The sequence below is a fragment of the Monopterus albus genome, unplaced genomic scaffold (genome assembly GCF_001952655.1).
Source record: "Monopterus albus unplaced genomic scaffold, M_albus_1.0 scaffold50.1, whole genome shotgun sequence".
In the NCBI taxonomy this organism is placed as follows: Eukaryota; Metazoa; Chordata; class Actinopteri; order Synbranchiformes; family Synbranchidae; genus Monopterus; species Monopterus albus.
Window position 1 is genome coordinate 179,801 of NW_018127930.1, and position 11,929 is coordinate 191,729.

At 39.2% G+C, this 11,929-nt stretch overlaps 1 protein-coding gene across 3 annotated transcripts in view; it reads right to left on the reverse strand.

The window, feature by feature from the left end:
* LOC109960691 (cingulin-like protein 1) overlaps nucleotides 1-11,929 on the reverse strand; it is a 64,457-nt gene that overhangs the window by 22,669 nt on the left and 29,859 nt on the right. For 2 of the 3 annotated variants that reach the window (XM_020600959.1, XM_020600958.1), the window contains 4 exons: nucleotides 9,076-9,195; nucleotides 8,602-8,769; nucleotides 8,420-8,505; nucleotides 64-567 (listed from right to left, as the gene is read on the reverse strand). In XM_020600959.1, the coding sequence (XP_020456615.1) occupies nucleotides 64-567; nucleotides 8,420-8,458 (543 nt within the window). In that variant the 5' untranslated portion in view covers nucleotides 8,459-8,505; nucleotides 8,602-8,769; nucleotides 9,076-9,195. The remainder of the gene's footprint in view (nucleotides 1-63; nucleotides 568-8,419; nucleotides 8,506-8,601; nucleotides 8,770-9,075; nucleotides 9,196-11,929) is intronic. The other variant, XM_020600961.1, reaches the window with a different exon arrangement.

Below are 11,929 nucleotides of genomic sequence, written 5' to 3' on the forward strand. Positions count from 1 at the left end.
AAAAATGTTGGTTTTTCAGTTTATGAAAGGGTTTTTTTTTTTTTTTTTTTTTTTTTTGCTTACCGATCCCATGCCAGAGTCAGCCACTGAGTCTCTACCAGAGTGTTTTGAATCAGTCTTCTCCGCACTCCCTCCTACTGGACAATCAATTCTGGCAGTGATCTGACTAGTTTTGGTGCCTCTTAGAGCTGATTCAGCCCCGTTGTGACTGGTTTCCTTGAACGGAGGAGTCACAGTGATGATGGGAACTGACATCTGCTTTGGCCCAACGCTGCTTGGCATGGACAGACTGGACTTGGACTCTGGAGACTCAAGAGTCCCAGCAGAAGCAAACTTCAGGATTCGTCCTGCTCCAAAATAAGGACTTTGAGCAGAACCGTAAGGAAGGACTCGATCTGGACCAGAGAATTTATTGATAAGGCCTTTGATGCCGCTGGCTTGGTGCAGGTTTGTACTGTGAGACAGGACTGGACACATTTTTTTATGTCTGGCTCTCCAGGCCTCTTCTTCATTGGTGGTCTGGTGCGGATTAATTGGTGACTGGGAAGAGGAGGATTTGTGCTTGTGCTGAAAGAGGTGAACACAATAACAGATCTCCAAAAACTGTTAAGCAGGAGTATAAGCAGCGGTTAGTGGTGTGTTATAAGACAGAAAAATATAAATTTACCACACAGTTCAGACTACACTAGCTGTTAGTTTAATTTTTCTACAGTAGGTATATTAGACCATTGTGGGCAGTGTTGCCAGCCAATGAGAAGACTGAGTGGAATGGGTGTTCCGGTCACTGTTATCATACCAGGTCAATTAAAGCTGCAGTGGCAAAAGAGGACGGTTGTGTTACCTCTTTACAGAACTAACAGTGCACAGTCTTGCTATAAATGTAGTCATTAGTTTAAATTAACACTAAGTAAATCTTGAACATAAGCCCGACACTTTCTAGTTCAAATTACTATAAAGAGTCACTGGAAGCAGCACACTGATGGTGAAAGTGTAGTCTCTACACCTGGGACCTTTGTGTTCTCTCTCTCTCTCTGTCTCCTCTCTTTACAGTGTGTAGTTGCTGTGTGTGTGTCCTGACATTCCCTCTTGACAAACTGCAACATCTGCTCGATCAAGTGAGCCCCCCCATCCCCCATTTCACTTTCTCATGCAGAAGTAAAAGGACAGATATACTGTACAGATACCAAAAGATACCGACATTAAAAAATGCTCTCAATGATCAAGTGAGCAATAGAGAAAAAGCAAACAAATGGAAGCATTTTTCGTTTTTTTGCCAAAATGCCACTTGAATAAATAGAACTTTAATTAGCAGTCATAACAAGAAGGCTGAGACCACTTAGAAAAATGAAGTGGAGAGCATCCAGGGGATTAACTCTGAGGGCTCAAAGCTCCAAAGCATGGAGTGGCCTTAATCCAGGGACTTGCCTGGCTACCTCCCCCAGGGACAGTTAACTGAGTCTTGGGTGTGAGAAGAGCCGTGGCTTGAGAGGGCTGAAGGGGAGGGTGGGTGTCTAGGGTATACTGTAGGATCACTGCTAATCACTACAGTATTAAAATGTTTACAGGCTGTGGTGGGATTAGCACTGAGCTGTGATTATTAATGTTATTAAATTTGCCTTGTGAGCTGAGCATGCTCAGTCTGGGCTCTGAGCCTCATGGAATGAGGCTACTGGGGCACAGTATTCATTACAGAAACTGTGTTCTTGTATTTCTTTCCTTATGTGCAGTGCATTTACTGTGATGAGTTTCTCAACATTCAGTTCAAGATCCCTCATGCTGTCACCTGGGTAGCAGGTAGGGTTGCAGAAGATTTCTAAGACTGGGGGTGCTGAAGCCAATCCCAGCTGACACTGGGCGAGAGGCAGGGTACACCCTGGACAGGTCGCCAGTCTATCACAGGGATGACAGTCACTAGTCAACCTATGCTGCATGTCTTTGGGCTGTGGGAGGAAGGTGGAGTATGCGAAGAAAATCCACGCAAAGGGAGAACATGCAAATTTCCTTTCAGTATAAAGCTCTTCCATGAGAACATGCAAACATCACACAGAAAGGCACCGGATTGGCCGGGGCTCAAACCCAGACTCTTCTTGCAGTGAGACCACAGCACTAACCACCACACCTGTTTTCATAAACTAAAGACTTTTTTTTCACAGTATTTTTATGCTGACTCATATATTTGTACAGCATACAAGGTGAATACCAGAGTTTCCTTTCAGTATAAAGCTCTTCCATACAACATCATGATGGCATTAAGACTTGCATGAGGGCTGCTTTACTGGCTTGCATTACATTGTACAAGTGTTTTTATTTTTCTGGTTATATACATCAAATTAAATCCCCAAACAATTCTGAACACAATTATACCAAATCCTGTACAAATGGACAGATACTTTGTACACACTCAACCATCCTGAATTGGTTCAGTTAAATAAACCTGCACAGGAAATCTGAATTTAGTTTTTATGAGACGCAGAAACAAATGTTCAGCAAAACAGAACAATCGCACAGAAAGTCACGAAAGACAGAGCTTCATTCAGGAAACCCAGGTCCATATTCGCTATAGTCCTGGACATACACAAATAAACATTAGTCCTCGGTTCCCAACGGCCTCACTACAGTGCAGACATATGGCATCGAGCTGTACACCATCTGACCCAGATAGAAGACAGCAAAGCACCCTGGGAAAACCAGTGAATGTCTCCATGATGTTTGGTGCAGAAGTGCTCAGGGTTTCACTCCAGAATAAAAGTTCAGGTGAGGTGGAAGAGGATTTCTGTTTTGAATGTGCTACTCTGATTTATTATCCAAAAGTGAATGTACTACAATATCCTGATCTGAGAATCTAGGCTCATTGTCAGTTTTCAAGCTTTAAGAACGATTATTCTGCTCCACTTTCATGAGAAAACATTATCTTCTCTGTCAACACATAATACAATCATTTCAGTTTTTAAAAGACATCTTATGGCATAATTAATTAGTAACATCTGTCAGGGTAAGGGCAAATGTCAGTTTTTTTTTGTTAGGTTTTTTAAGTGACATGTTTCAGCAATGCATCACAAAAACCTAGACATATTCATATTAAATCTTGAGAAAAAATATGTTAAACTTCACATTCATTAAAGAGGCACTCTGCTGATTTACTTTTGCACTTTCACAAAGCTGGGCGATTTGTGAGAGAAAAATAAGATGGGCCAGTTGAAGATCAAACTAAGATATCCTGACTTTTAGTGAATAGTATGGTCCAAATACCCAACACCATAGATTTGACTGCACATTTCCCATAATGCAACTTGATTGCATATTTCTGAACAGCCGAGCCCAAGCTGAGGTATCCCTGACAACATCACATTGCACAACTGTTTTCACTAGAGCGCTCCTCTGGACTAGTTGATTAATCTTGATGTGTAAAATTAGTGCACTGGTCCTTTAACTGTCACTGCAGCTCCATTGCTGAGATATAATTACCAAGTCAAATTTGGTTTGAAAGGTGATGGAAATCTTTGTCAGAGCTTTCTTTGATAGAACTGTTTTGAATTGTTTTTGACTTTCCTTGGGGGTCTTCCAGCTCCTGTTTATTTTCTAGCTTCCCCTGGTTTTCTTCTTCAGGGGTTGTTTCCAACTTCTTCTTGCTTTCTAGGCCATTGTTATGCTTTCTCCTTTGAGTGTTATCTAGTTTCTTTAGGCTGTCTACAATATGGCTCTGTTCTGCTTTAAACTATTTTTATAGTTGTTTTCCAGCATATTAAGGTTGACTGTTAGCTTTCCAAAGTGGTTTTCTAGCTCTTTGTGTTCCCTTTCATGACTGACCTTTAGCATTTTAGGATGTCAGTTTCAGTTTTACCTGTCATTTTTGTTTTCTAGCTTCTTTGGGTTGTTTTCTAGCTTTTAAATGTGCCTTTATGCTCTCTTAAGGTGTTTTCTAGAGGTCTGAGTGACTGTCAGGCTTTTGGTTGTTTTCAAGTTCCTCTTGGTTGCTTCTCTTGGAACAGATTTAAGCAGAACGCTTTACGCAGCTGAAAGATTATTACTGTGCATGTTGGCATGCCTGCCTGCACTATCATGTGTAGACTGTGTGTGTGTGTGAGATCCTGCCTGGCACCGTCTTCACTTCGAAATGTATCTGAAGAAAGTCTCACAAACATGACTTGAACCCTGACTGCTTCTTCAAGCTCGCAGCTTTCCTTGCTTACATTTCACTTTTCTTCACTTTCTTCTCCCATTACTACCTCTCATCATCCATTAATATGAAACAAGTCACTTTAACATCAAATAGTGATAAAATAACTTAACTGTTGTCCTAGTTGTCAGAGTGACACAGATGCAAACAAGCAGATGTATTTTAATGCGGTTTTTCACACCAAAACAAAACTGTCACTGTGGCAGAGAGAGAGCGAAAACAACAGTGTAATAAAAAAATAAAATAAATAAGCAATTAGTGGCAGCAGTTTGTGTTGGACATGCACGTCTCTCACACAGAGCACAACATCAAGCTCCGTTTGGCCTGAGGCAATCTGCCTGGCAATATGTTCCTATGCTGTTGTTGTGGCACCCCCCAACTCTGTCCCTCCCCCGGCTGTAAATAATACAGATTAATCAAGCAACCAGCGCTCTGTCCTCACCTTAAGGCCTGCCTGTTTTCACACTCTGCTTAGCCAATTATGATCCCCTTTAACAGGAATATTTGTCCCCAGTCAGTCTGAAATCTGCTCAAACTATTCCTGAATGTTTCTTTCTTTAATGTGGGAACAACAGTAATGATCAGTGGAGCCTAGCAAATATGCTAAATCTATTAATGATATGTTAAATATGTTAATTTAAAAATAGTTTAAGGGTCCCCACAGACTGTATTTACTATGGATTATTTAAAAAGCCATACACAGCAACGAATGAATAATATATGTAGAGCTGAAACAATTAATCATTAGCTAAGTTACATAACAAATAATCAATTAATCATTTTATCATTTTTCAAGTAAGAATGTCACAAACTCTCAGATCCCAGGTTTTCTCTTGTATGAGTTTGCTGCTTTTATTTATTTTATGTGATAAAACAATTTTCATTTATTTATAAACCAAAAAATGTATTGTTTAATTGAGAAAATAATCCGTAGATTAATCAATAACGAAAATAATTATTTGCCTAATATGGGGCAAATAATGGGGTTGGATCAATTGTCAAAAAAAAAAAAAGTCAATGGGTCACAGTCAAAAGGCAAAAGTGAAGCACTCTGTCACATGAGAAATAACCATTAAATTACACTGTGGAGAAATTCACAACAATGGTGTGTTGGCATAAAACTCCTTCATTTGTCCTACAAACTGCAGATGTGTCCCTTCAACACTCGATTCTATAGAACCAAACAATAACAAAACAAAAAACGATCACTACCTCTCATCCCAGACTGATCTTTATTTTTCCAAAGCCTTTTCCCATGAGTATGAAGGGCTGCAGAGGTTTTGCCTGTTTTACACCTCAGATGGTCTCAACTGATGACTAACTGCACCTGTGTTCACCCTTTAGGTTTGAGGGGTTTGTGGGTTTTATGGGGTTATTGGGAGATTTGTATGTTTCTGATAACTGCTAAGAATGCTTTTTGGGGAAGCACCTCCCATTCAGCAGACTGCACACACTCTTCATCTTACAATGAACAAATCCTGGATGGATCACCGAATGTACAAAATCCTGTTTTTTCAATCTAATCTAAATCTATTAGATTTATATCTAATAAAAATGATGTGATTATACAAATCCTGGCTCATTTTCCATCAGATTAACCACAATAATCGGATAAAAAGGTTACTGCACCTCTCGTAGGGCAGGACAGCTAGTCTAGATCAGCAGGATGCAGCATGAGACAGCAGGCTGAAGGTAGATCCCTCTGTGGTACAGTAGCTCTCTGCACTGGGGCCCAGCAGACAGACACAGCATGCCTCTTGTTTTACAAACAATTTACTTTTGGCATCAGGGTCTGACCTATTTCCTTTAAAATCCACTTTAGAAGTGACTTCAGCTGTCAGGAAATTAAATCAATGACGATGCGACGTGTGTATATTTTTGTCAAACTTTTTTGCAGATTGGTTAAATAATAGCTAATGTTGAATGTACACATTCAGAAACCCATGAAGAGCTCTGCACTGTGCAAAAACAAATGAAAGCTGCCTTGCGGAGAGTGGCACGGATTGATATCACACTGTACATACAGAAGGTCAAGATATAGTAACCTAATATAGTAACCTGTAGCTAATGTGATGAAACTTTTTCTGAAGAGATGACAGTCAATAATACTGGAAAATAGCCCTGATGCATCAACAGTTGTTTTTAAGCCCTTTGGATCAAGTTGCCTTCTAAAATTCAGAGCCAGCTCCAAGTCAGCTCTCAAGACTCGATACATGACTTTGACAACCCAAGTTTTATGGACTATTCAGTAAAACGAATACTTCAAAAAATATGGAAGGGATACATTGAACACCCAGTTTAAATATTGAATCAAAGGGTGACTTTGTAAGTGGCACTCACAGCAGCACTGTGACTCTCCTCAGCTTTCGAGTCTAAAGTCGAGCTTAAACGCAAACGAGATCGGTCAAAAGTCCTGTGACTGAAGACTTGTGTGACCCAAGTCAGATTCGAATCCAAGACTCAAGTCTCCAGTTCTGGTGCCAACACACACAGATGTATTTTACAGCAGGAACCACCCTGTGTGCCGTCAGTGTTTGTTTCTTCTGACCATTAAGGTGATATCTCCTCTCCTCCTTGTAGTTGGCTAAACTTAAGCAACCCTTAACCACAGACACGGCAGGTCAGAAAACTTTATCAAGACTAGGTACTATCTCACCTATCACCTGTCATTAAGACACTCCAGTAGTAAGAACTTAAAAAGACTAAACAAGAAGAGGAGTGAGAAAGTAGTGTAGTTAGTACAGTTAGTTGTTTTAGTAGAAAGGAGTGTTTTCAAACAGATGATGGGACAGAAAAGAACGAGACTGCACTGGAGAAGTTGTTTGAAAAGCCCTAACAGATGTGCCGATTCTTAACTATCTAACTGCAACCCATTGAATTTGATTGTCACTAACGCAGAATTAATTCAGCCACAGCAGCTGTTAAATATGAAGAAGCAACCTACAAAATTCTTAAGTCCACATTTTGAATCTACTAAAAATTCACTCAGATGGCAGATTTTTGGCATTACTAAAATTTTCAATGAAAGGTTGTACAAACTGAAAGCGATGAGCGCGCTGCATGTTGTACTTCTGTGCGGGCGATGCAGAACGCTGGCAGCCAGCCTGTGTGCTGTTTGTGTTTAAACTTCACGAGTTAAACTGTGATGACACATTGACAGGTTTCCTGTTATAATAAGACTCCAAACCAGGTTTCTTCCCTCATCATTTCCTGTCACAACCGTGTCAGGTATTTATTTATTTTTTGGGGGGGGAACAAAAAGAGAGAACCTGTGTATGTGTGTGTCTAAGTCTACATCTCTGTGTGTGTATGACAGACAGAGCCAGATGAGCAGGCAGATGTTTCCTCTGTCTCTACTCTGACTGGTAACACACACACACACACACACACACACACACACACACACACACACACACGCACACACACACACACACACACACACACAGAGAGAGAGACTGCAGTAAGACATATCTTTCCAGGTTATATTTTTGCTCTGTTGGGTATTTTAGCAAGATTTGCTTTTACTGAATTTATTGCCTTTATTTATTTGCAAATCTGTTCTGGAAATTCACTCACTGCAACCTGTCAAAGGACGTTTCCAGGTTATATTTTTGCTCTGTTGGCTATTTTAGCAAGATTTGCTTTTATTGAATTTATTGCATTTATTTATGTGCAAATCTGTTCTGGAAGTTCACTCACTGCAACTTGTCAAATGAAGGACAGTTTTATCTCTTAGGAATTTCAAAAGTGCTTGAAATAAAGCCACCTGAGGAGAGATCAGCAGCAGGTATTTGCTTCTTTTCAAATGGTTACAACCCAAAAAGGCTGGTTTGCATTATGACTTTACTTCTGTTGTAGAAATAAGATGAAACATGATTATGGATTATTTGGATTCATATTAAAAGACATCTGAAGTGTTTGATAATGAAACACCAATGACTGAAGTGTACTGTACACCTCAGATTTCTAATCAAGTCAAGACTGCAGTTTGTACAGTTCCCACAAAGTTGTATAAAAATTCTGATCAGTGCTGCTTAAATTCAGTAAGTTTTGCTCCAGTTCTTCTGTATTGCTCAAACATTATTTTATAAATATGGAAGGAGAATTGCATAGGAGATGCACAACAACAGTGTTAAGCCCACTGTGAAAAAAATAAAGCTGAGTAAAGCTCTGAAACTCCAGCCAACAAAGGGGTAAGACACCAGATTAGAGAGGAGCTGTGGATGCCAAGTAAAACTGTACCATGCTGTTGTCTTGTTCAGTCTCGGTGTTTTCCTGCATGCTGCGGTCACACTGTCTGTTGGTTAAGGATACCCCCTCTGTCTGGCCTGAAGGAGAAACATAAAGATAAATGTTTAAAGATAGTGAAGGTCATTAGTGTTACACCAAATAATCATTTATTTGTGAATCTGAATGTTGCAAACCTGTGGGATTGTCCAGGTACCGTGTGTGAAACGGGTCAGTCTCTGGGCCTCTTCCTGGTACCTCTGCACGTCTTGGGTCAGGAGGTTACGAAGTGCGCTCAGTGCCTCCTCCTGGAACACTAATCTCTCTGATTGGACCAAACACTCAGTGACAGAGGCCTGAAGCTCCTAACAAGCACAATAAACACACACAATTGTTTACTACACAAAGTTTGCAGATGGCCATACTCACAAATCATGTGAAAGAATGAAGTTACAGTAAAGCAAGAACCAAAGGAGCGAATAATGTGTCCGAATGATTGTTTCAACTCTGCATTTTTTCTATGGTGTTTTACTCTGGCTTGTGTGAAGCACTTTGTTACTTTAGTGAGAAATGTGCTGTATAAATACACATCTGTCTCAGTGATACAGTATGATTTTATTGACCTGTTGTAAGCAGTGTGTATGATGTCCTGTCCTGCTGTGGTCACTTACAGTGGCTATCTGAAGACTGGAGCTTCTCTTCAGCTCTTTTTCCTGTTCTTTTTCTTCTTCTCCTGAAGATCAAACTGCTCAGTGGACAGCAGCTGCCTACAGCCTTTATTCTGAAAGAGACTGACAACACACAAACACAGTAACATTTATTTTACAGCATGCTATTCAACTCTACTTGCTACATGAACTCTTGAAATACCATTCACACAGTCACATTTGACAGCTAAAATTATCTATGATAAAACATGCACTTTTATATTGGACTTTGTCCTAAATAAATGATGGTCTTTGTAGCTATAATTGTTGTAGCTATATATCGGATTCAGATTATTTGTGTACTGGAAACTGCAAAATTAGAAAACAGTATAATGTTGGTAAATCAATAAAACAGCTTTATTTCCAGCCATACCTTTAAACTATACTAAACAATTCTTCACTAAACATGCTTCACATTAAATATAGCTGATTATACTCAGTAGGATTCGAAATCTTAATAATATATTCACACTTTAAAATAAAAAAGGAATCCCAGAAACTTGTCTGTGGTTCATAAAGTCATGTTGTGATATAAACAGATATAAATAAGCTAACATGGAGCACATGCTGAAAAAGAATGACAATGTCAGTGAACTAGCAGAATTGCTGCATAGAGAATTCGATTTTTTTGTGAACACATCGTAGAAGCCTTTCCCCTCAGTTGCTACTGTTGTATACTGTGTCTTTTCCCTGAACAAACACTGTGAGCAACAGCTGAACTCAGTGACAATACAGGACAAGGCGTTGTTCTCTGTTTTTATTAGAGATTTGCCTGAAAAAACACTGGGGACTGCTACACAGCACCACATTATCATTAAAACTTACGTTACTGAATTAGCTTTGATACTTTAAAACATTTTTTTTTTTTTCAGAGGTTACTGTGGGGTAGAAATAAATGTCCCTTCTGGTCTTAGGTTTTGAGCCATCATCTCTCTGGTCTCACTTCCCGATCCCTCAGAACACCCCACTCTCTGACACAGCAGTCTCAACTTTCCCACATTAAATATTCCTGACTAACTTGTGAACTCCCTTCACACTGCACGGTTCCTTTCTTGAACAAACACAGTGCGTTTTCGTAGATACACATAGAGCTGCACAGTCTTACCACTATGTACATTACTGTCATTTATATCAGGATTACAATCCATTAACTTCTGTTATTTAATATAAACAGACATAACTTTAAAACTACAGTGTATAAGTATGTGACAGCAGCAGTACTAGTGCAAAAGTAGGTGTAGGAGCAGAGCTACTGTATCAGTCAGACTGGGATCAGAAACTGTAGAAGTTATAGTTTGAGTCATACTAGCAGTAGTAGAACTAGTGGCAGTAACAATAATATAGTCAAAGCAGATAGTGATAACTGCAATAGCAACATCTGTAGCAGTGTTAAGGATGTAGCAGTCATTAATAATATTAATAATGACTTCTGTTAATGAGTCTGTGTAGCAGTAAAGTATTAGTACTAGAAACAGCACAGACAGCAGCATCCGTTAGAGCAATGATAATAGTATAAACATATTACAGTAGCAGAAATGAACATCTGCCATTGTACTTAGCGGTGACAACAGTGTGACAGTGGTAGTGCTAGTGTTTATACAAGTAGGTCTAGTAGTTGAAGTGGTAGAAGCAGTAGCAGCAGTAGCAAGAGTAATAATTGTAATGTTATTAGTTTATAACATTTGTCCTACCAATTCTAAAAACAGTAATATTATGAAAAACTATGTAGTGACAAATGTAACAACAGTGGCAGTAGCCTAATACTAGTAGTCGGTATCAGTGGCAGCAGAAGCAACACAATAAGAGAATATGTATGTAAAGAATCTGTGTACATATGAAGTCATTAAGTATACAGCTAGAAATGGAGGCCTAAGCCAAGTCAGAGTGTAGTGCAGCCTCTGTCCAATGGGAGGCGCTACACCTATGTAACAGAATGTGAGAACAGCAGGCGGCACACAAGCACAGAAGAGTTTTATTTGTGAGGAAGGAGAGGAGGCTCATCTGAGGGAAGCCTTTGATCAACTGACGATGTGACGTCAACATGTAGAAAACAGTCAAATTAAACACAAACAATGGCACAGAAACACAAAGGCCCTCTGGGAAATATATTAGCATTGTGTTAGTGAGCTGAGGAGGTCTGGTGACTCCCGTGTTGACTGTTTGCAAAGGACAAAAAATGAAGTTACTCAGTTCTGATGGAACAAACAAATGAAAAGAGTTTGCAACACTGCTGAAGCACATGTCTGATGACAACAAAACTATGTATTCGGTTTTACTGACAGTTGAAAATTTATAATATATGAAGTAATTTGTGTAAAACATGTTATATCAATATTTTGATAAAAGACTAGCTGGAATAGATTTTACTTAAAAATATAATATAGTTAAACTGTTATCTCATTCTGTATTGTTGTTTAGTTTCACACTACTCTGAATTTACTTGACTCTTACTAAAGTTAAGAATGTTTTTCCATTAATTTTCTTACTGACTGGTTTCCTTTTCTGAAGCCTGAAGTTTCAGGGCTGGCTATCATTCAAACATTTTTTATGTTGGTGCAAAAACAATATGAAAGTCTTAGGAAATCCAAAGAAAATCAAAATAAAAGTTTGACCAGATGTGGACTTCAGACACTTGGTGCTACAGTGACATTTTGGAACTCACAAAATACAAAAAAAGTACCAGGTTCAGTACTCAGTCACAGTTAGGTGGGATTATGGTTTTCACTATGGATGAATACATTATCCATTAAAGAGAATAAATGAAGGTATTCTATGAAGGTTAGTGACCGGAGTCTTTCATACTGTCAGTGAACAGTCA